This window comes from Psittacula echo (assembly GCF_963264785.1).
Source record: "Psittacula echo genome assembly, chromosome: Z".
Classification (NCBI taxonomy): domain Eukaryota; kingdom Metazoa; phylum Chordata; class Aves; order Psittaciformes; family Psittacidae; genus Psittacula; species Psittacula echo.
In genome coordinates, this window is record NC_137742.1 from 106,571,109 (window position 1) to 106,595,496 (window position 24,388).

The 24,388-nt window shown below is 41.5% G+C and overlaps 1 protein-coding gene across 2 annotated transcripts; it reads right to left on the reverse strand.

Moving 5' to 3' along the window:
- Nucleotides 1-582: 582 nt before the first annotated feature.
- LOC308232360 (UPF0547 protein C16orf87) lies at nt 583-14,013 on the reverse strand. Of its 2 annotated transcripts, none has more exons than XM_080638454.1 (4): nt 13,817-14,013; nt 9,489-9,585; nt 6,460-6,642; nt 583-1,103 (listed from the first exon to the last, which is right to left on the reverse strand). In XM_080638454.1, the coding sequence occupies exons 1-4, from the start codon at nt 13,880-13,882 to the stop codon at nt 985-987; spliced, it is 465 nt and encodes a 154-aa protein (XP_080494580.1). In that variant the 5' UTR covers nt 13,883-14,013; the 3' UTR covers nt 583-984. The 2 variants fall into 2 exon arrangements, with proteins under 2 accessions (XP_080494580.1, XP_080494581.1); XM_080638455.1 differs by lacking the exon at nt 583-1,103 and adding an exon at nt 5,267-5,402.
- Nucleotides 14,014-24,388: the final 10,375 nt, after the last annotated feature.

Here is a 24,388-nt window from a genome sequence, read left to right on the forward strand (position 1 = left end):
ACGTATTTTGTACATTCAGGTAGCCTTTTGCTTTGATGTTTACAGTCACCAGTCCAAAAACAAAACTGCTAAGAATTACTTTCAAAAGACAGACAGAAAAGCTAGTGAGAGTAAATGGCACTAACACTCCCCTTGTCTTTTGGCAATACCCAGTAAGAAGATGCTAGCTGCAGATCTGCATCTCTGACACCTGCTTCTCTCCCTCTCCAGTAATGGGCTAAGAAAGAGTATGGGAGAAGTACTTACCACCCGGACAAGGCTGACACCCAGCAAATAGTTGTTACAAAACAGCACTTAGTTCTCAAACTTCCGGGTCTGACCCCAAAAGTTATGCAATTTTTAAACAACAACTCTGTGTAACAGGGAATCATTTTCTAGATAGAATTAATGAACAGTTTGAAGTTCTCAAGCAGAATAATCCCCCAAAGTGAAACCACTTTAGTTTTCTATCAATTATATCACACCTTTTAAAAAAATGCACATCTAAAGTCACACCTAGGAAGAATACAAGATTTCTAAGAGGATTAAAACCAACACATACTAAATACCACGCATGTACTTAATGGCCAGTTCAATAAGATATTGGAGTATCAATTTATTAAAAAGTTATGTGAACTATACATACATAAACTGCAATATAGCTGAAAAATCTGAAATATATAATTTTAAAGGAAAATCATTTATTTCTGGAAATATTTAAAATATTGCATTTCTGGCAGGAAATTTAAAAGAAGTGCTCTGGAATGGGTGCAGTCTCTCTGGGCATTTGTCTTCAAGGCGTAAAACATCTGCTTTATGATTTTTCACAACACAATCTTGTGAACTCTTTTTTTCTGACTTGTAGAGACATATTTCCAAGAACAGCAGCAGAATTTTAAAAAGAAATACCATGGTCCTTGTCAGTACAGACAAAACACTTTCCGAGAGCCCATGACACCTTGGAAATACACTAGCAATTCTGCATATAAATGCATCAGATTGTGCTTACAGAATAAGTCTTTGATTGATAATTTTTCTGTTAATTTCCGCCAAGGCCACTGAAAATACAAAGGCCTTTTCATCTGAAAGGTTAGCATACATGTCAACTTCTTTTTCTTGTTTCTCTGTAGAAGAAAAAAAAGTCACTATTAGAAGCTTTTTCAATTTAAGTTAATGCATGTTACACAAAGTTTAATAAATTACGTGGAATGGAGCACTGGAATTGAAAATAAATTAACAGCCAACTCCTATGCATGGAGGGATTGAGAAAGAGGAGGAAGGAATGAACAAAGGTGCTAGAACAGCCACAGAATTAGTCATCCAAAAGCATGAGTGAATTTCTGTTCTTTAACAATGAAGAAAGAATGCGTTGTTAACATTATACTGATTCCTGACACAAACAAGTATCCCAGTTTCCTTCCATGTTTTTTGGTGGGGTTTTTTGAGTTTTCTTGGTTGTGGGTTTTGTTTGGGCTTTTCTGTTGGTTTAGGTTTTTTAATTTGTTTGGTTTTTGGGGTGGTGTGTGTTTTGGGGTTTTTTGGTTTTTGTTTTTTTTCCTTTACATAAACACCTCCCATTCTAGAAAACAAAGGTACTTTATTATATCCTCATTATTTATGACATTTGTCCCCATATTTTACATCTAAGTACCAGAAACCCAAGGTTTATTTACAGCGTCCAAAATTAACAAGCAGATACATGGCAGAAGTCAGGTTCCAAATTTGTCACCATGAACATTTCTGGATTTTCTATACTGCAGACTTTCAATATTATCCCAGATACAGAACAATGCCAACACCTCAGTGAGCAACTGAAAGCCTCTGCATTCCCTCTGGTCATGGTGGCTTGTTTCAATGCTACAGACACACAGCAGCAAGCCATCAAGAACTTTCCATACTGCAGCGCTCAAGTCCACTAAGTTAGAGTAACATACGACAAACCCACAGAATCCCAGCATCTCATATCTCCACCTTCTCCCACAGTCATCCCCTCAATGGGTTCACATTCATAACAAAACTTTTAGATTTGGCTTCACATTTGTGTTATAGCTACAGACACCATTCCAACAGACTGCCTCACCTCTGAAGTCAAGTGCTTGTATTAAACTACTAAAGGGGGAGAAACTGAAAAAATCCTTTACCACCGTGTTCTGATTTAATATGGAAAAGAATTAAATCAGAACACAGCACAGCAACAAACACCTCTACTCAAAGATTTCTAGACAACTTAAATCACACTCAAGCGCAACTTTCCCTGCAAGTAAAATTGCTTAGTGAGAGCCTGGCCACACAAAAGATGCATCAGTTTTTAATGTGAATACAGGACACCTACTTAGCAAAATTAGGCAAATTGAAGCATGTTTGTTATTTGGAATCTAAGTGATTTCTTCCTGATCCCTTGCTACACAACACAATATTCTCTAGTGTACTGAGTTTGAAATGAAAGCTAAGAAACTGAGTTCTGCTATTCCTACCCTGTTGCGTAAGGTAACTCAGTTTCTATATATACACCCAGTCTGCATTGCTCTATTTCCTTCCTCCTATTTACAAATTAACAACACTGGGAGCTGTTCTGACCACAGACACTACACACACTGGTTATTCCACGTTAGCCTTTTCCCTTTTCATATCTAAACCCCTGCCCTTTCTCCATTTTTTCCAATCCAAACAATCCAACCACCACCTGAATATGTCAGCACTCAGCAAAGTTAAAAACTGTTAACAGATTGTAGAATTCTTAGCAAAAAAGATTTCTCAGGTTTCCCCTCCGCCCTGTCCTCCCACAGTACTGGCTTGTTCTGACAGATTTCAGCTTTGAAGAATTAAAATCTTGATTTCAAACAGGATGAGGGATTAAACACAGGTTTGCAAGCTTTAAACATTCTTAAAACAATCCTCCTTCTCATCAGTAACTAGTGAAGAGCTTGCACCTGCATGACATTTTATCATTTGCTACTCATAGGATACTGTGATTTCTACAGACACTATTAAAACTTTTCACTTCAATCTTATCTACAAGTAGTTTTGACTAATTTTTCTATTATTAGGAAAAGACTGTCTTACACAATTACAATACTATTTTTGTGACACTAAGAATTTTGCTATACAACTAAAAGGCTATTTAGGTGAAAATATCTGTCTTTCTGGAGCATGTCTCACATCCCCAGATTTCCTGCAACCCATCAGACCCACAGCCCTTAAAATATGATTATGTATAAATCAAAAATAGACCCTCCCCCCATCACAAATTTTGCATTAATTCAAAATCCAAAGTTTTGAGATTCACTACCCAAGACAGTAAGTTACCCTGAATGCATACACTGGGCAAGAAAATGTACAAATAACACAGTCAGAAATTACTGGAAAACTTCAATTCAGCTTAAGTATTATCGAGATACTGAAATGTACATAATTTTATAAAGATTCACCCCTTGTTAAGCATCAAGTATGCTTTAGTAAGACTCCAGGCTACTCCTACTTAGTCTCACTTGATGGTATTCTCTTTCAGAACAACCAATACCACTTCCTCTAACATCTGAGAGGTTTTTTGTTTGTTTTAATATAATCAAGGCTGTTATGTAGATAACAAGGCAGCCTGGGAACAAGACTAGTTGGCATCGCCGTACCACACAGTACAACAAAAATTATACCATCTCCACAACATAATCACAATCAAATTATTATGAAGATATTTTCAAAATAGATTGTATCATTTCTGACAAAGAAATTAAGTGACAATTCTGACAAGCCAAGCCTGCAGGGAGAAGTTCCTATTTTCCAGGGTCATCACGTGGCTGATTCTCCGGGTCCCAGAACTCAATCATATCCTCTCAATGTCAGCTTCCTCTTTTCTCCCTCTCCATTCCTTCTTACTAAATCTGCAGGACAGATAGCTTATTTTTAAAAGCCCTTTTGCTTCTCCTATTCTTCTTAATTGCTGTTGAATTCTGCAGCTGTTTGCTCTAATGTGAGCCACTCACAAAAGATACAAAAGAATAGTTAGTCCAAGGCACAGACCTAACTGTGAACAAGTATGCTATGCATTAAAAGAGCATGACAAGCACAGTAACAAAGCTACAGATGTCACGGGTGTCTTTAGGCAGGAAATCTTCACTGGGTGATCTTCAAATTGATAGATTATCTGCTCTTGCGTGCTACTATAATTCAGGTATTCCCTGCTCTCCTGTTTTTTCATCTACAGATACATCAGGCATTGCAGAAGCCCGAGACACTAAGCTAATTTCCCACACTCCAGACCTAATTTTCAACACTATAAAATGAGTCACACAAAAAAATCACCTTAATTGTAGTAGAGGAATTAAAGTTGCTTAATATGCTTTTATGTAAACACCACTATCAAGCAGCAGGTTTGGTAAAGGAAGAATATATAAAATTCCCAGTGATTACTCCACATACAGTAGTCAGGTCAATTTTAGAAACAACTTGAAAAGGCAGGAGTCAACATCAACTCATTTTATAATAATTACTTACAAAATTATGGGTTCTCTACTGAATTTATAGCCATGACAGCCATATATATCAACTTTTTTGTTTTTTTTTTTTCTTTTTTCTCAATCTGCCCAATAATCACCACAGTGGTCTACACACATTAGAGTATGACACACCCAGAAATAAGTCAGAAGTAAGAAAATATCCTAAGCCCACTTATTTCTATACAGTAAGGTGTGCCGTACTGGTGAGTGCAAACCCAAGTCTGTACCAGCTCTGCAGAAGAGGTCAAGGTAGAAGTAGTAGTAGTAGTCACAACATCAAGTAAATGGGATGGTAGGACAGGACAAAAAGGTGAAAGCAATCTTCTTGAGTGCAATTTAACTTAAAAAAACCCAAACACAATACCAATCACCAAGAAAAGAAGACATAGTGAGGTCTCATGCAAAGATCTCACTGCATCCATATTTCTACCTCAGAACACTTGCATATTGCCACACTTCAAAGGAGGCAGCAAAAGGCTAAAATCTTTTAGCCTAGGTTTGGACAGACAAACATTCTTTAAATATCCCTCATGTTTTCAAATTCTTGGGGTTTGGAGACTACAAAACATGCATTAAGAGAATGGATCTTCTGATTGCTTAGACTGCTTTCCTCTTTTTCAGAGGACAGGAAAGATTGTTTATTTTTATATGACAACCCAACCAGCTTGCAGAAATTTTCAAACCAAAACTATGTGTCAACTTGACCCACAGTTAAATGCCTAGAAATGATTCCATTGGTGCTAAAGTATAGCTTGGATCAGTAGCAAATAGGGAAACTCTGTATTTTGTGAAGCCGCATACATCAATAAGCCACATGCAACACTGAAGAGATTAGGTATTGTTAAGCATATTCCTATTACGGTACAGCAATCGTCATCCAAAAAACCATACAGAAATGAAATTCCATCTCCTCCTTCCACAGCCAAAGCACTGAAACAAGAATAAATCCCAATTTGTACTTTTTTTTTTTTATAGAAAAGAAACTTTAAGAAAGAACAGATTTACATTAAAGAGCAGAGACAACAAAATTAGTTTTGAAAAGTTAGAATTTAAAAGAACTCACTTTGCAACATGGATTAACACTCATTTTTTGTTAGCAAGTAAGATGTCACAGGAAAAAACAAAGCAATTCTGAGTTAATGCCACAAGGTATGCTTGAAGATTTCAGTAGTTTTAAGAACAAGATCTGAATATTTATATAAAGTCGTCTTATTCCCCTCCTGTCTGCCTTCCAGCCTTTTAAGTCCATGCTAACTTTTGGATATACTATTCAGGCCTAAAATGAATATCCTCAAAACCACATATAGCAAATGCAGTGTCAACAGGCTTTCAAAAAAACCAAAAGAATCCTAAGTGATAGTCACATACTTGAAGAGCTCTGAGATTATTCTATTGCATGTAACCATCTCTTTAGTGTATAAAGACTAAAACCAGCAGGTCACCAAGGAACCTTAGTAAGTCAGGAGGCAATTTTTCCTCTAGAGCATTACTCTGTAGGAACTTCTCTGACCTGAATTTTGTCCTACAGAGTAGTAGTGACTCAAGATGCCATTTTTATTTTGGTCCTCCAAAAGCTTTCAAGGAACTTCTTGAGCAATCCAGTCACCCTAATCACTCTGACAACAGACATCATCATATTGTTTGTCCCTGTGATACAGGGCAGCAGTACTTAAAAAAAAAAAAACAATAAAAAAGAAACCAAAAAAGCTGTTAAGCCCTACTACAGTCCAGTGGCTTTCAAAGATGTTGAAACTTGATACAGTGGCTAAAAATACAAACTAGTTCTCTGCAGTTAGTTCCAATCAGACACTGAAACAAAACCAGAGTTCTCTACAGATGTGAAACAGCCCCTCCCTCATATTAAGATATCAAGTATTGGCTGACCTAGTCTACTTACTTAAATGGTTTGAATGGTATAAAGATTTATTGATAAAAAAAGTCCTTATATAAAAAGAAAACACAATTAACATTTTTCCAGTTCTCATACCCCTTTCTTCTTCGTGTTTTTTGGCTGAGGCACTCTTAGGTCTTCCTCTTCCTCGTCTGCTATGGTCTGAATGGCTGTTAGACCTGGATCTTTTTCGGTTTTCTAAGTCTTTATTTACTGCAGAGTTTATCTTCTCTCGCTTAACTCGCTCTGTTCTTCTCCTTTTGGCCTCATTCTTGTTTTCTGTGCAAATGAAAAGAGATGATGTGGTATTATCTAGGGTTGTTTTCATCTTTTTTTATTAATTTACTCTTAGCAGTTGCCCTTTCCTCAACCACCTTTCTTCTTTAATTCTCTGAGCAAAAGCAGTTAGATGACTTTACTGAACAATTACATCTGCACAGACATTTCTGCCCCATGCACAAATTAAGGTATCATATCCACAATGACACTTCATTTCTTGATTGCAAAGGCCAAGCCTTTAATTACTTCAAATGCATTTTGCAGTAAGACACTTGCTAGCACACAAAAAGTTGTTTCCCATAGTAAGATGAAAAAAACCTGTACATATCACAAACACCAAGACAGCCCATTGCATCTGTTTCCACTAGCCAAAAAGAAGTTTATCATATAGGCAAACAGCAGGCAAACATCAAAGTACTTAATCTTTTTTTGACACTACCAATTAAACCATCCCTGCTGCTCACACAAATCGAAATGCTGAGTCCATGCTGCAGTCAGTAAATGCCACATTACATAGTCCACATGTCCCACCAGGTCTAGCCTATCACAAGGCATCAGAACACTTCATGCTGAACAGGTGTCTTGTCAGAGTCCAAAAAAAAAAAAAAAAAAAAAGGAGTATTTACATGAGTTTCACCTGTTAATTAGGTACAGATTAGTGAGCTTGGGTACAAAAATAGTAGTCCCCACAGCACACTACTAACACAGACTAGATGCACATTTGCAAGGCTGCAGCATGATTTTGCAGTAGCTATATTGTTGAAAATACTGGAACAATGTTTTCTAAAGGAAGTTGCAGTTACCTTGTGAGCACAATACAGATATACATGGTCGCCCATTACACCTTCCTGGGAAATGTTTTCTTTTTGCTGCAGATATCCCATTAATCTTGTGTAGACATAGAGTACACACTGGACAGCAGGGTAACGTGTCAGTAACATCAATAAAAAAGCTGTATTTCACATTATCCCAAAAAGGCTGAGGTAGCAAGGAATCTCTGGAGATCAACCTCTCCAATGCTCCTGTTCAAGCAAGGCCACCAAGAGCAAGCTGCCCACGACCACATCCAGATGGCATCTGAATATCTCCAAGGACTCCAAAATGTCTCTGGACAACCTGTGCCAGTGCTTGTCACCCTCACAGTAAAAAAAGTGTTTCCTGATACTCAGAGGGAACAGCCTGCATTTTTGTAAACATCGCCTCTTATCCTGTCACTTGGCACCTCTGAAAATAGCCTGGCTCTGTCCTCTAAGTACCCTTTCTTCAGGTATTTATATACATTGATAAGATCCCCCTCGAGTTCTGATTCACCAGATGAAGCCTTCAGCTTCATTTGGTAACTACTTTATCAACAACTGGGGAGGGGAGGGTGGGGAAGAAAACTGATCAATACTTCCAAACTACCACAGGCATTGCTTAACCTCCTCCTTCCACCTTGAAAGCTCAGTTATCTGACATAACGGTATGTAATTCCTATGTGCTGTCAAACTACAAGCATCCTTCAAAATCATAATGTAAAATACCAAACACTTAGCTTCAATTTTGTAGGCCTGGTAGGTAATTTTAAAAAGCAGACATTATAGATGAGATACTTTTGGTTGTTGGGTTTTGGTTTTTTTTTCCTCTTCCCTGAGAGGTGCTTGCTCTAACTGATTCCTACTAGTACTGGAGGAAGTGATAAAAATGAACACAAGGAGACTGTTAACCATGTCAGAATGCACATTCAACCAACTTCTTACTGTGCCCATCTATAACAAAAGACATGTAAGTTAGACAGAAAAACCACACTATTTTTTACTTTAATCCATGCAGAGAGAAGCAGATGCACATGGTTTTGGATTGAACATATGACCAATTATTATTTTCATAAAACTCGTCTTCAATCCATATGTACTGTGAAATCTGATCCCTCTGGCACCTCTAGACTTTAAGCTTCAAAACAGGATTAACAGAAAGCTTTCTGTAAGGAGTTGTTACTGTAAAAGTTGGTCGGAGAAACTCTCTAAGACTCAATTTGGAGTTTTAGAAAGCAGGCATTCTTTATTGCAGAGCTGGGCACACACACGAATAGCTTTGCAAAGGTGAGCGCACCTGTTACTTGCTGGCATCAGCTATATATTTAGCATACTCATTCATATTCACAGATTTTCCAGGAAACTGTTTCTGTATTCATGAGATTTCCAGGAACTAATTATAATATTTGCATCCTAACTAAGCATGTGCTTCCTTGCTGAGTGGGGGTCGTTGGTGGTTGCCAATAGTCTTCCTCACTGCGTTTACTGAATGACATCAGTGCTTGCGCACGCTTGCAAGGTCCTAGTGCCGAGTTAGCAGTTGGTACGTCCTTCCTTCTATCCTGTTCCAGCCTCACTACACACACCACCACTCTTGAAGGCTGGCATCCTTAGTCTTATTTATTGTCTCCATAGTTGTTATCAGTTTTTGACGCTCTTTCCCCCATCAGCCGAATATTCCTTTTTCTCTACGTGTTGGTGAGTTGGAATAGTTTGCTCTATTCTGCTATGTTAAAGGCACACAAACTATTGTTAGTTTAAAATTTAAACCTACAGAGTTATTTCGCACAGGGACCAATGTGTGTAGCTGGACTAGACACAGAATAAATGCCAACATCACAAGTATGAAGCAAGTAAGACTGAAAACACCAGCTTTTTTCCCTCCTCAAAATTAAGAATCAAGAAAAATTAACATATTCAAATTAACCATGCACACATTCAAGAGGAAGCGAACTGACAACAATTTACACAGAAAAGCAAAATACTCTATCTTTGGCCTACAAGTAAGAAGAAAGAACTGTTGCCCCCCCCTTCTTCCCACCTCTGTATTACCTGTGATGGGTGGTGATCTCTCAGCACGTTTAGCATGCAACAGTTTTCGACTAATAAATATGTAGCCACAGGGACATGATTTACATGCAACAGGAACCTGGGAGAATAAAAGACAAATATTTCAGATCATTTCAAATTCTGACAAAATTCCTGTACAATGAACAAAAAAAAAACCCTAGTAACTTGCATTTTGTCCTTGGAGATACCTCTTCAAATTCAGTCTGTTCTGCAAACTATGGCCTGTACTATTATATAATTGTATCTAAGCATAGTAAAAACAAGTTCTGCTGTGAATCACCTATCAAGCCTTTTCTTTATGCAGTTGCTAGAAATCAAGCTTGAAAATCAGTTTGTGACTGGTTTATATTACAAACCCTCCTCCCCAGACTGTCAGGAAGAAGGTGAAGGAAAGTAGAGAGCAATAAAGCAAGGCTGAATTAGAGCAGAAATAAAATTTCTCTTAGAACTCTCAAATATCCCCAGTCAAATCAGTTAGACATTCCAAGGTTTGCTTCCTTCATTTACTTCTAAAAAACAATTAAAGAAAAAGTGTGAGTTAAAAGTGTCAGTACATTCTGAATCCATTCACTTTGAGAAGCATTTGAAAGCAACCCCTCTACAGAGCAGGAGCAGCTTCAAACACAAGGTACAAGAGAGCCGAAGCAAACCAAATGCATTTGTACCATACTCCACAGCAGCCTGCAGACAGACTGTGTGGTTACACAAGGGCCTACTTAATGCAAAACTCAACCTATCACAGCTAGTCAAAGCTGAATGCAGACTGAAAAGTTTGAGACTCCAGTGCTTCTCCTCCTCAGCAAAGCTGTCAGGAGCAGTGAAGTGCCCTCAGCATTCAGACAACTTGAGAAGAGCTGGAAATGTCACACTTACATGAAAAATGACAAAAACCTTACTCTGAGCAATCAAAAAAAGGGATGCTGATAAATTACAAACTTCATTAGCTTCACTTAAAGCTGAGATCTTTTAAAGTAGTAACGAATACACAATATTGCTTGGATTAGGTTTAAGACTGAAAATACAAAGCAAGTTTAAACAAAGGTCTGGAAAAGATTAACATCACACATTAAAGTCAACGTATGTTGAAGCACAACAGTAGGGTGAAAAAAAACAGGAGATAATTTCTGAAAAGTAATTCTTTAAGACAGGTCTCTGCAAGTTTGCCAGTGTCCATGGAAACAAAGAGTACAGAACCATGTTTACCTGCTCAGTTTTACTGGACACATACAAGAAACAAGATCCAGTGATCTACTGGCTAGGAAAAGACCTGCCAAGTTAGTATCTTTGTAAAGGGGAACTTAACTGCTACTCAGAATAAACAAGTTATTTTGCTTTCTGTAGCACATCTTAACTCTTGTACTTCACCCTACAAACAGCTTACAGGTAAGATTTTGATACAGGTTTTCTCTGACTAGAGACGTTTTAATTTCCTTTACAGAGACAATGACATAATAATAAAAAAAATTAATCAAGGCTTTTTGAACCTTAAAGCTCAGAATTTAGCTGACTGTGTGCATGCTTATCTCCTTATTCATATGTCAGTTTAAGAGTACTAGAAAACACTATCTAGCAGAGAGATAGTATCTTTAAGGTGACAGAGGAGTCTCCATTTAAACTCAGCTTCGAACACCAGAGTCTCTCCAATAATTATGTTTCCAGAGTCAGCCTAAAATAATTTGGTGAAAATAACTCAAAGGGGTTGGCACAGACCCAGTATTTCTCAATGAACTTAACTGTACATAACAGAACAAGACTGTTCTCGTGTTACAGGTTCAGCACATAGGTGGTGTGTGTGTGTTTGGGGGTGTGAGATTAAGTGGGAAGGGGCTTATTCACTGAAATGTACCAGTTATTCTTCAAAGACCTACACTGACAGTGCAACATAGCCCTACAAACACTGGTTTACTGTGTTTAACATTTTTGTAAACAAAAGAAAATTAGTTTCTTGTACAAGAAAATTTACCTGAACCTAAATTAAGAAGTGATAATTATTTCTTCTGACTGCAAGTACTTCATGCTCCCCAGTTAAAGGGACTGTGCTTTGACTGTGAAAATATCAAAACCCTTTATTAATAAAAAAAAGCCTAAATGGCAACTACATATGATCTAAATTACAAGTCTAAGTAGTGTTACTCAATATTACACTCCAATATTTGTAGTTGTCTAAATATTTCCAAGCATGCCACTTCAAGCAAAGAAATCAGAAATAAATGCATAGCTCTTGTTTATGGAAGAATTAAAGAAATGCTAACAACCACTTAAGAGTCACACAGAAGCCTTCCCACACATGACTAGTACTGTGGGTTTAGTTTCTTGTCTTCCCTCAAACTTTTGGGACTGGACAGCAAGGTCCTACAAGCAATGCTTGTGCCAGGGCAGGACACATGCAATGAACATTAATACTATGTTAGCCATGGAAGCATTGCTAACAGAAAATCTACCTTAGAATCGTAGAATCAAGTCGGTTGGAAAAGACCTTTAAGATCATCAAGTCCAACCACTCCCCAGCACTGCCAAGGCCACCACTAAACCATGTCACAAAGGGCCTCATCTACACAGTTTGTAAACACTTCCAGGGATGGTGACTCCACCACTGCCTTGGGCAGCCTGTTCCAAAGCCTGAGTGCCCTTAGGGGAAGAAATTGTCTCTGATTTCCAGTCTAAACATCACCTGATGCAGCTTGACGCCATTATCTCTTGTCCTAAATCGACATATGTATACCATGTATTTCAGTTTTAAAGCACAAAACAATGTGAAAGGCTCAGCATTACTTTAAAGAGCCCTGTAAGAGCGTGCTTGCTTCCTTGCTCTTCCTACTGGTGGTGGTTTGACATTCACCACAGTTACTCTCAAAAAACCCCAGCACCCCTCACATATTCAACTCTTTGCTCATTTTAATTTCTTTTTTTCACCAACTGAACAAGCAGAACTTGGCACACTACTTTTTTCTCAGGAATAGTATTTCAGTGATACGCTCAACACATGAGCATTTGCAAGGGTTCATCTATTGCTTAAAACAGAAAAGGATGGCCCCACACAGCTTAACATTCCAAACTGCTTCAGAATGAGCAGAAACGCTATAAAATCCATGCAAGTCAGAACAAATGACTTTTTTTAGCCCTCGTAAGTAGAACAAAAAAAAAAAAAAGAAAGCAGCAGCCTTTTATTTTTTTAAGTATGGCTGCAACAAGTGTGCAGCAGCTCAGCTCTAGAGTCCAACAACAGTACTCTGTTCTCCAGGGTCACACGCAGAAGCTCCTGGCAGCCTCCTGCAGTGGTGTGCTGCTGTTCTCATCACACGGCCTGGTTTTAACAGCAACATCCTCAAGAGCAAAGAGCACAGATGAAGACAGCTCCTGATATTGTAACTGTGAAAATCAGCTGCTGTTAACTTTAAGTGTAAGTAGCTGTATTCTGTACCCATAACAAAACCACAGTAAGGCACAAACACAGATCACGTCTACATTTGCACAACAGAAATGGCAGCAAAGGTCTAAATTTTGCTGTTTCTGAGCTACTCCATGAGAAAACTAAAGGCTCTCCCAGGTAGCCTTAGGCTCATTATTCATTCAAAAGGCAAAATGCACTGCACAAATTACCAAGTTCATTATATTTTCATATTGTTTCTAAACAATACTAGCACATAAACAATTCTGCACATCACACAGAAATCCTTCAGCATAATACTATCACGCTACCCTGCAAGAGGAACACGGTGTTTTACCCACATTCCAGGCAGAGACTGCAAAGGCAACAATTATTTACCTCATACAAACGTTGCTTCACAGAGGCACAGAGGCAGTTTAGTGTGCTCCCTCCACCTCAGAAGCAAGCGGCTCGGCCGACAGCTCCTCGCCCCGGTATTACAGAAGCCTAGTTCGCGGCGGAGGGTGTCACACGGCAAGGAGGAAGCAGGACGCCCAGCGGGATGCGCTGGCGCGGGGTGCGGCCCGGCCCGGCGCCCCGGGAGCGGGAAGCCGGCTGCAAGCGGCCCGAGTTCCGCTCGGCGCCGCCGCCCTCACCGACCACAGCCGAGGGACGCGGGCCTCAACTGGCTCACATCCCTCCCGTCAGCCGCGGTGACACCTGTCCCCCCTGAAGCGGCAGGCGAGCCCACCGCCACATGGCTGCCTGCCGGCCTGGGACATCCAGCCCCGACCACAGGCTGGCGGGGGAATTCCCTCGTCCTGCCTCAGAAGCAGGGGGCTGTGAGGGGCAGCGCCATCCCCGCTCGAAGGGTCGCCCTCTGAACCCCGTGGTCACTAATCCCCCCGGCCCGAGCGGGGAGCCGGCCCGGCGGCCGCCTCACCTGCTGGTCGCACTCTGGGCAAGACTTGGTGGCCATCTTCACTTTCTTGGCCCTGCTCGAGGACATGCTCGCTGCTGCTGCTGCTGCTGCTGCTGCTGCTGCTGCCGCCGCTGGCTCTGCCGCTGCCGCCAGAGCGCCGGGCGAGAGCGCGGGGGCGCGGCGCCGACCGCAGCCGGCAGAACCTCGTCGGGCTCCGCCCGCCCCCACACAGCCCCTCCACAAAGGCGCTGCTCCCCGGCGCAGGACAACCCCGCCCACCGCGGCGCCCGCACGGCAGGGGCGGGGCGCGCTCTCGCGCTCCCCCCGCCCCGCCGAGGGGCCGGTTCCGCCGCCGGATTGGCGGCGCGCGCGGAGGGCGGGGCGGTGCAACGACTCCGGGAGCTGCCCGCCCCGGGGCTGAGGTAGCCCGCTGGGGGCGGGTGGCGGGGAAGGTGAGAGTATGGGCGTCGTAAAGTGCACTTGTGAAGGAGAATAGCAGCGAGGGACAGACAGCGCTTCAGGTCCGGATTCATAGGTGAGCGGGAGTGAGAAGAACATCAGGTGATCTTTCAGGTCCCTTCCAACGCAAACCATTCCACGAACGTTCCCTCCAGATACAGCTCTGGGACTGAAACTTCGAGTTTTGTATTCCTGCAAACTGTTTGTGTCTGAATCATTTAACTCTGACTTAAGAGGAAAATGACGAAAATCACTGGGTGATTTTGTTGGTATTTTGCGTACGACAAAATGTCTGCAAGAGAAAAATGCAGCAAAGTCTCAGGAGAAAATTATTTTTGAAGATCACTGTTTAAATAGCCTGGAGTACAGCTGCCAGCTAATATCAATTGTAATACTTTCACTGTAATGCTTCCACACGGATAGCAATGAATGAGTGCATCTGTGAGGCTGGCTTGTGAGCTTTGTTTGATGTTCGTAGCTTAGTCTTGAACTAAGTTTACTGCACCAACATACTGAGAAAAAAAAAAAAAAAAAAAAAAAAAACAACATGAGGAGAGGCAGTTTTAATAAGGCTTTTGTCTAAACTTTTCCTTCAGGGAAATTAACCAAAAGCAGCTTGGAGGAAACTTTTTAAAAGCTGACTTTTACTGCTATTGAAATGTTAAACCGTTTACTAGCTCACTGCTGAGTTACTTTGATGTATTTAGCCAGTTCTTGGTGGTGAGGAATCTAGACAGTTTATTCATCTGTCAGGACAGCCCAAATAACTTCTCCCTGACAGGCTAATTAAAAAGTTATTCCTTCAGGCACAAAAGCACAAGCAGTAGTCATAGTGTCTTACAGAGTTTCTCCTTGCAGCTAAAGGCCCTGTGGTCTTACCTTCCTGTGGCTGTTGACCTGCTCTGCAGATTGGAGAACTGATGCTATTGTAGTTGCCAAGTAAGCTTCTCTAGAGTCCCACTACTGCTTATTTTTTCAGCTTAATTGTTGAGGCTAAGTTATTACAGGTCCTGTGAAATTTGAAAATGGAGTTTCAGATTCATAAAAGACCATACATGCTCTAGATAAGCAATATGTTTTAATTACACATTTCAAAGTGAAATCATTGCTTTGCATACCTTAAAAACAGACTGTAAAAACTGAAACATTTTCTGAAAGGCCACACAGTTTAACAAATACACATCTATTCTGAACATTTAGGAGACAACACAGGGAAGTCATGTGATACCACAAAATTAACAACAGTGAAGAGGCGCATCCTCACCTTAATAATTTGAAATGTGGTTCCTCTTAGTAATCTTTACTGTTAACCTTCTCATGACAAAGTCCACAGGCAACAACCTTAGGATAAGATTTTCCTTTTCTAAATTTTAAAACCAAATCTCTTTCACTCTAACCACCATCTCCTCAGAGTAGGTTTCTCACATTTACCATTTGAAGTGGGAGGTTGTAGTTCTGGCTCCAAGTACGATCTCTCCAAGTCATTCGCCATCTTCTGTTGATAACTTGCATCCATAATTATCAAGGTCAGGTCTTCAATGAGAACTCCTGAATAAAATAGAATAACAGGATGCTGGACTATGCTATTTTTCACATACAAACTGAGGAAATGCAAGGGTCTTAATCATTTCTGATCAGTTTAGGGCTTTGCTTTTCCTACCTGCTTAGGAGAAAATCTTCCCACCCTTTATTAGTCACCCTAAAGATGGAGAAACCATCTCAAAGCATCTCAGCAGAGAGGGGCATACCTTATCATGGACAGAGCTCCACTAAGACAACCCCTAAATGAAGAAGTTTATGATCCATATGTTGTGGTTTAAGTCCAGTCAGTAATTCAGAACCATGTAGCTGTTAGCTCATTCCCCCCACCTTTCTCCCCCTGCTCCCAGAGGGATGGAGAGGAGAATCGAAAGAATGGAACTCCCATGGGTTGCAATAAGAACAGTCCAGTACAAAGGTATAACACAAACCACTGCTGCTACCATCAATAACAGTAATGATAAGAGAAATAACAAGGGAAGAGAATACAACCGCTCACCACCTGCCAACCGATACCCAGCCCGACCCAAGCAGTGAACTAGCCCTTCTAGGTAACTGCTTCCAGTTCTACATCCTGGGCATGACATGCTGTGTTATGGAATACCTCTTTGGTTAGTTTGGGTCAGGTGTCTTGTCTCTGCTTCCTCCTGGCTTCCCCTCCTCCCTGGCAGAGCATGAGACTCAGAAAGTCCTTGGTCAGACTAAACATTACTTAGCAACAACTAAAACCATCGGTGTTAACAGCGCTGTTCCCAGGCTGAAAGTCAGAAACACAGCACTGCACCAGCTACTAAGAAGGACAAAAATGACTGCTACTGCTGAACCCAGGACAGTATCTATCCCTTATACCATACCAATCACGTCATGCTCAGATCCCACATTTTCAATATACCATCACTCTTTTTTATATATATATATATATATATATATATATATACACGTATATATACATCCACAGAGAGAGAGAGATCATTCCTTAGTGCATAGACCAATTCCTATAAAGCTGCTGAGTCCATCCGGTCCATGACGTCAGGCTCCATCTCTTGTAACAGTCTCTCAGAGCAGGAGAGAGTGTGATGTAGTCAATCTGCCAGGCCTCCACGTATTTGTACTTCAGCCATCGTCCTCCATACCAGAGAAGCTTTAACCACTTGGCTTGCTTAATTGCAGCAACGTTTCACACTTGTGAATAACCTGGGCAATAGTGTCCATTGCTAAGTCCACCCCTCAATCATGAGTCCGTCTGTATGTTGCATCTCTGCCCTGATGGCCTGAGGTGTCATGGGCCCACCAGGCTCAAAATAATTCACCCTTCCCTTCAGCAGTTTCTGCAACTTGTTGCTGGGGACTCCGTACAGCTGCCTTCCATCTCTGATGCTTCCAAAGCACTGGAGGGGCCCAGTGGACTAGATACTTGCCAGTACTGTCCCACACACCCTGCCACTCATGACTGTCCAGCCTCGGGGAAAATCTCTTGGTGGTCCTCCTATATCATCGTCTAATCCTAGACAAGACCCAAACATGACTCCGCTTAACTTTCGAGATCAGACGAAACGGTCATGGGTAAAACACGCTCTGTATATGTGCCAACATCGTGATCCCCATCACAATCAGCAGTCAGGTCTCAAGGGTACCCAAAGGCCATTCAAAACCTTCAGAACTCTCAAATGATGCTGCTGTACTTGTCACTGGGGCTGGTGTAGCTGCTGTGTGGGAAGCTGGAGTAGCTGCACTGTCTGCTGCGGTTGGAGTTTGAGTAGCTGCTGTATTTGTCACTGGGGTTGGTGCAGCTGCTGTGCTTGGAGTTGGAGTAGCTGCGTTATCTGTTGCAGTCGGAGTTTGAATAGCTGCTGTACTTGTCACTAGGGTGTGTGGGAATGTCTCCCTCCTAGGCTGACCACTGGAGAAGGAGAAAAAAGATATATAATTGCTAAACACTTCCATTATATACCTCCCAAAGTGTAGAGGTGGTAACCACACTGGGAACGCAAGCCAGATCAGTTTCATGATCAATGAGTCTATTGTATTACAAGTCATTGCCATAAAGTACAATGAAACAAGAACCTTAACCCAACCCCCCCAGCCGATAAACACTAAAACAGCAAATACTGGCTGTAAGTAAGGTACGACATGCTGAAACTCTGAGATCAAGAGCAACAACATTGAGAGCCAATAAATCAGCATTGTGATGAGTGACTGTTAAACCGAAACAATGAATGCTTATCACAAATACGATTAGACACACTCTGGTCAGATCTGTCATTATCTCAAGGCTTCATGCCCCACGTTGGGCGCAAAGATGAACTGTCGTGGTTTAAGTCCGGTCAGTAATTCAGTACCATGTAGCTGCTCGCTCATTCCCCCCACTTCCTCCTCCCGCTCCCGGAGGGATGGAGAGGAGAATCGAAAGAATGGAACTCCCATGGGTTGAGATAAGAACAGTCCAGTACAAAGGTATAACACAAAACCACTACTGCTACCACCAATAACAATAATGAGACGGGAAATAACAAGGGAAGAAAATACAACTGCTCACCACCTGCCTATCAATACGCAGCCCAACCCAAGCAGTGAACTAGCCCTTCTAGGTAACTGCTCCCAGTTCTACATCCTGGGCATGACGTGCTGTGGTATGGAATACCTCTTTGGCTAGTTTGGGTCAGGTATCCAGTCTCTGCTTCCTCCTGGCTTCCCCTCCTCCCTGGCAGAGCATGAGACTCGAAAAGTCCTTGGTCAGACTAAACATTACTTAGCAACAACTAAAAACATTGGTGTTATCAGCGTTGTTCCCAGGCTGAAACTCAAAACCACAGCACTGCACCAGCTACTGAGAAGGACAAAACTGACTGCTACTGCTGAACCCAGGACACCATATTTGTACAAAATACTGTACTTCTCATTGTACTTCTCACTGTACTTGATTTCACAAGTCTTCCATATAAATATTTATCATTCACTAATATATGCAAGTTAATTAAAAGACATTAAAAAATCTGTTTTGGTAATAGACCAGCTCTGCTGTTTCTTTGTTGTTGTTCTGTACTCTTCTTAAAGGAATTGATTTAATGTAAAATTGTTGTGAGATTTAGATGACCAGAGGATCTGCTGTTTGGTAAATGTTTTTTCTACCTGTTTTCTGCTGGAAGCTGTACATGTCACAGCTGACTGCAGTGGAAGCTTTTGTATTACTGCAACACAAAGGATTTTGATTTCAGGTGATAAAACAAATGCTGATAGAGGTAATTGCTCCAGATAGCTTTATATTTTTGCCAGGGTAAAAAGTAAAGAAAGTAAAATAACCTCACCATTTTAATTCTAAATTATTTGCATAAAGCAAAAGAGAATTGATGCTTAATAAGCTATTCTACAACTAAGATTTCCGCCAGTGGAACATACTGCAGTTAGACTTTAAGTGCAATTCTTGCTTCATCCACACTATCACAAAATGGAAGCAATGCTGGAATGGATATATGAATTGTAGGCAAGCAAAAATAAACTCATAAAGTACACATGCTCAAAACATAATTAGAAGTGGTTTGAATCCTGAACATTGGTATTAGGGGAACACCAATGAAGTCTGATTATCATGTTGCCACACAAATATACTCTGAGCTCTGGGTATCTAGATGCTGTAAGTTACAATGAACATATGTAAGTATCAACTTTATATCTTACAGATAAATGTAAGATACACAGATATGCAATCTTCTTTGATCTAGATTTCATGATTCCATGCCCAATGCCTCAACTGTAAAACCATCCTTACTGCAGTCTCATACACAAATTTTCTTCTTGAAGACTGCAGTCAGTGTTCTCGGAGTGCTGCCACCATACCACTACCCTACTAGGACCAGAGCAATGGGAAAAGCACTAGACTTCTGCTGTCTTAGAAAGCCTCAATCTCTGAGAGGTAAGATACATTTATGCCCCAGAAAGTATCCTTCAGATTCCCAGTTTGTCATGTCAGCACTCCTCATCCTTATTACCAATATTGTATGATGAGTAAAGAATCAAACCTCTTATAATTTGCAACATCTTTCCTGTGACAGGAAGAGATACTGATTTTTTTCTATTCTTCCTCCTCTGGGAGTTTCTACCTGGAGACAAGTTGCCACACAGGGCATGAGAACATACTCTTCTATTCTTACGAGCCTCTCGGGCTCCCCCGTGTGTGTGTGCTGTGAATCTGTGTGAGTACAGAGTTACTGGATGGGCCGATTGTGCCTTTTTCTTCTCAGTATTTGTGTCTCAGTGGGGTTTGTTTCCCCTTTGTCTCTGCATGTTGTTTTTGGCCTATACCAATCCATTGCCAGCACAGGTCTCCAGCTATACACAAAGACAAATCAGAGGTTTTTTTTTATATAAACTATGACTGTTGCCAAAAGCATAAACATCTTCTATGTAGGAAGGACATTCAGATTTCCTTCCTGAATCAAGACCAAATCCATGCAACCAGGACCCTGAGGCTTCTTTTGGATTCCTTTTTTCTGTCTTAACTGAGACATAGCAAAACAGAGACACTTTTAATATTTCAGAGGGAAGTTATAACAGTAGGGGGCTCTGCTGGGTATATATATCTAGAAAAGAAGTTAATAAATATACAGGAGAACTAAGTATTGCAATACCCTGCTTTTCATTATGGAACAAACAAACAAGTCAGTGACAGCTATTTAACAATTTCATACAAACAAAAATACTTTCCTTATTGAATTAGAAGGAAGTGCAGCAGGAGGGCGAGGAGACCTCGTTGGATGGATAAGGAGCTGCTGAGGAAACTTCGAAGGAAAAAAGAAGCCTATAAAAGGTGGAAGCAAGGACAGGCAGCCTGGGAAGAATACAGGGATGTGGTACGGGAAGCTAGGGGCCAGGTTAGGAAAGCTAAGGCCCAGTTAGAATTAAACTTGGCTAGGGATGTTAAAGATAACAGAAAGGGATTCTATAGGTATATTGCAAATAAAAGACAGATCTGGGACAACGTGAGCCCTCTCTGGAAGCTATCGGGAGAACTGGCTACCCTGGATTTGGAGAAGGCTGAGGTTCTTAATGACTTCTTTGCCTCAGTCTTCACTGGCAAAGGCTCTCACTGCGCCACCCAAGTCTTGGAAGGCAGACGCAGGGACTGTGAGAATAAAGACCCTAGGCCCATTGTAGAAGAGGATCTGGTTCGAGATCATCTTAAGAACCTGAACGTGCACAAGTCCATGGGACCTGATGAAATCCATCCGCAGGTCCTGAAGGAGTTGGTGAATGAAGTTGCTAAGCCACTGGCCATCATATTTGAAAAATCATGGCAGTCAGGTGAAGTTCCCGATGACAGAAGAAGGGAAATATAACCCCCATTTTCAAGAATGGGAAAATGGATGACCCAGGGAATTACAGACCAGCCAGTCTCACCTCTGTGCCTGGCAAAATCTTGGAGCAGATTCTCCTGGAAGGCATGCACATGAGAAACAAGGAGGTGGTTGATGACAGCCAGCATGGCTTCACTAAGGGGAAATCCTGCCTGACCAATTTCGTGGCCTTCTATGATGGGGCTACAAAACTGATGGACAGGGGCAGACCAGTTGATGTCGTCTACCTGGACTTGTGCAAAGCATTCGACACTGTCCCCCATGACATCCTTGTCTCTAAATTGGAGAGACATCAATTTGATGGGTGGACCACTTGGTGGATAAAGAACTGGCTGGATGGTCGCACGCAAAGATTTGTGGTCAATGGCTCGATGTCCGGCTGGAGACCAGTAACGAGTGGTGTCCCTCAGGGATCGGTGTTGGGACCGGTCTTGTTCAACATCTTTGTCAGTGACATGGACAGTGGGATTGAGTGTGCCCTCAGCAAGTTTGCCAATGACACCAGGCTGTGTGGTTCGGTTGATACGCCGGAGGGAAGGGATGCCATCCAGAGGGACCTCGACATGCTTGTGAGGTGGGCTGATGCCAACCTTATGAAGTTTAACCATGCCACGTGCAAGGTCCTTCATCTGGGTCGGAGCAATCCCAGGCACAGCTACAGGTTGGGCAAAGAAGAGATTCGGAGCAGCCCTGCAGAGAAGGACTTGGAGGTGTTGGTCGATGAGAAAATGAACATGAGCTGCCAGTGTGCGCTTGCAGCCCAGAAAGCCAAGCGTATCCTGGGCTGCATCAAGAGGAGCACGACCAGCAGGTCGAAGGAGGTGATCCTGCCCCTCTACTCTGATCTCGTGAGACCTCACTTGGAGTATTGTGTGCAGTTCTGGTGTCCTCAGCATAAAAAGGACCTGGAACTGTTGGAACAAGTCCAGAGGAGGGCCACAAGGATGATCAGGGGAGTGGAGCACCTCCCGTATGAAGATAGGCTGAGAAAGTTGGGGCTGTTCAGCCTGGAGAAGAGAAGGATGCATCGAGACCTCATAGCAGCCTTCCAGTATCTGAAGGGGGCCTACAAGGATGCTGGGGATGGACTATTCATCAGGGACTGTAGTGACAGGACAAGGGGTAACAGGTTAAAATTTAAACAGGGGAAGTTTAGATTGGATATAAGGAAGAAATTCTTTACTGAGAGGGTGGTGAGGCAGTGGAATGGGTTGCCCAGGGACATTGTGAATGCTCCATCCTTGGCGGTGTTCAAGGCCAGGTTGGATGAGGCCTTGGGTGGCATGGTTTAGTGTGAGGTGTCCCTGCCCATGGCAGGGGGGCTGGAACTAGGTCCTTTCCAACCCTAACTATTCTATGATTCTATAAGTGTCTGTTCCTGATGGTTTCTTTTTGTCTCTGGTGTCGTAAGGACAGTCCAGCTGACGTGAGTGATCTGAGATCTCAGGGTTCCTTCCCCCTTTAACTGCCACACCAACTTCCTGCACACTACAGTATTTTGGCATGTAACTGGAATTTTACAAGAAAAAGGTCTCGAAGTAAGTACAATTCATAGATCCACGTAAGAGTTGGAGAGAGAAGCACTTTACATGTTACATTTCTGCTCAGCACTACAGATGATTTGGAAGCATTTGGCTCTCCTCAGTGGAGTCCCCTGCGAGTGCACATAATCTCAGACTTGCCCAAGAGCTGACAACATGCAGCAAATTGAAAACTTAAATTTCTAAAATGCTGTGCAACCTTGTGTCAGCAAGGTTATAAAATGCATCCTGACTAATTAACAAATTCATTATTAGTCAGCTATATTCAGTGGGGTTTGAATTCTTTCCACAGACAAAGTACTATATAGAGAATTATTATGTTTCATCTAAAATACATGGGTATTCACACCAACAGTGGAATGTATTGGGGAAAATTGCAAGTAATAGAAACAGCTAGATGATAATATTTGCTACGTTACCATGAATGAATTTAATAGTTGTAATGTTACAGTATGCAACTGCTAAGAGTTGTATATACAGTTAGTTAATTTTACAGACAAGCTTTAATCCTGTTTTCTATGATTTTGGTTTTGGCAATTTTGGCAACCATAACAGTTTGCAATACTTACTATGCTTCTCCTTGGTAGGTTTAAAGCAGCTGTAATCTGAGTACCCTCTGTGTCCTTTCATGAAAAATCGAAGCTGTGACTAACAAGTCCTTTGGGATCCTATTACTCTGAACTTGGGCAAGAACAACATTGAAGTGGTACAAATGCTTGCTTTGTTCTCCAAGTGCAGTTAAAAATTGAGCATTTCTCAATTACAAAGCATTTAGGTCTTCAAAATGTGGTTAAACGTTAATGTCTTTTGGTTTCAAGAAGCCCACATTCCAGTTGCCATTATTGTAATTATGAGGCTTAAACCATGCAAAAGGTCTGTCAAAATGGAAATATATAGCAGCAGCTGTTACTCTGTTTACCAAGGGGTTTTTTTCCAACTCTCTATCTGTCCTTGTATGTATTTATGCACTTGCTATTGTTCTGTATCTCCAACTCCTCACTATTAACATGAAATCCATTACTTTAGCTTCTTATGACTGCAAGAAAACCATCCTAGGTCTTTATGACTAAAGGTGAAATGCAACACAGGGATCAAGGAAGTGCCTGCCCTTGGTAAGCAAGACTTGCCACTTTGTCTTCTTTATCTGAAGCTTGTGTTCATATGATTTGTGCAGGATACATAAACTGGCTGTTGATCAGGCCAATAGATTACCACAGGCCAACTTGCAAAAGCAAACATCTTCTTGGAAGAGTATAGCATGAGCCTGCAATTATGTGTGCTGCTTGCAGCTCAACTCTAGGGGAGAGAGAAAGGAAGTTTTCTGTCAGCACATACAAAAAGATACTTCACCATTAACAGATAATTGCACAAGATTGTTACAAACATCCATTAACTAATTTCACAGCTCATGAGGTAAGTTTTCTTCTTCTCATGAGCGAGGTAGATATGCCAAGCCACAGTAAGTGGCATGCTCAAACCCTCAGTCACTCTGACGCTAGATTGCTGACTCCTGAAGTCATCAGGAACTTCGCTGCTAACTTCAAAAAGCAAGAAGATAGGCACGACTTTGCCTCAGCATTGCAAACTCATCACACACTATTTGCTTTCCTGAAGGTATCTGCATTGCAATAATGTTTGGGGATGCATTTATCATAATTAAAGCAACAGATACACCCTCTATGACACAAACACTACTTCCTATT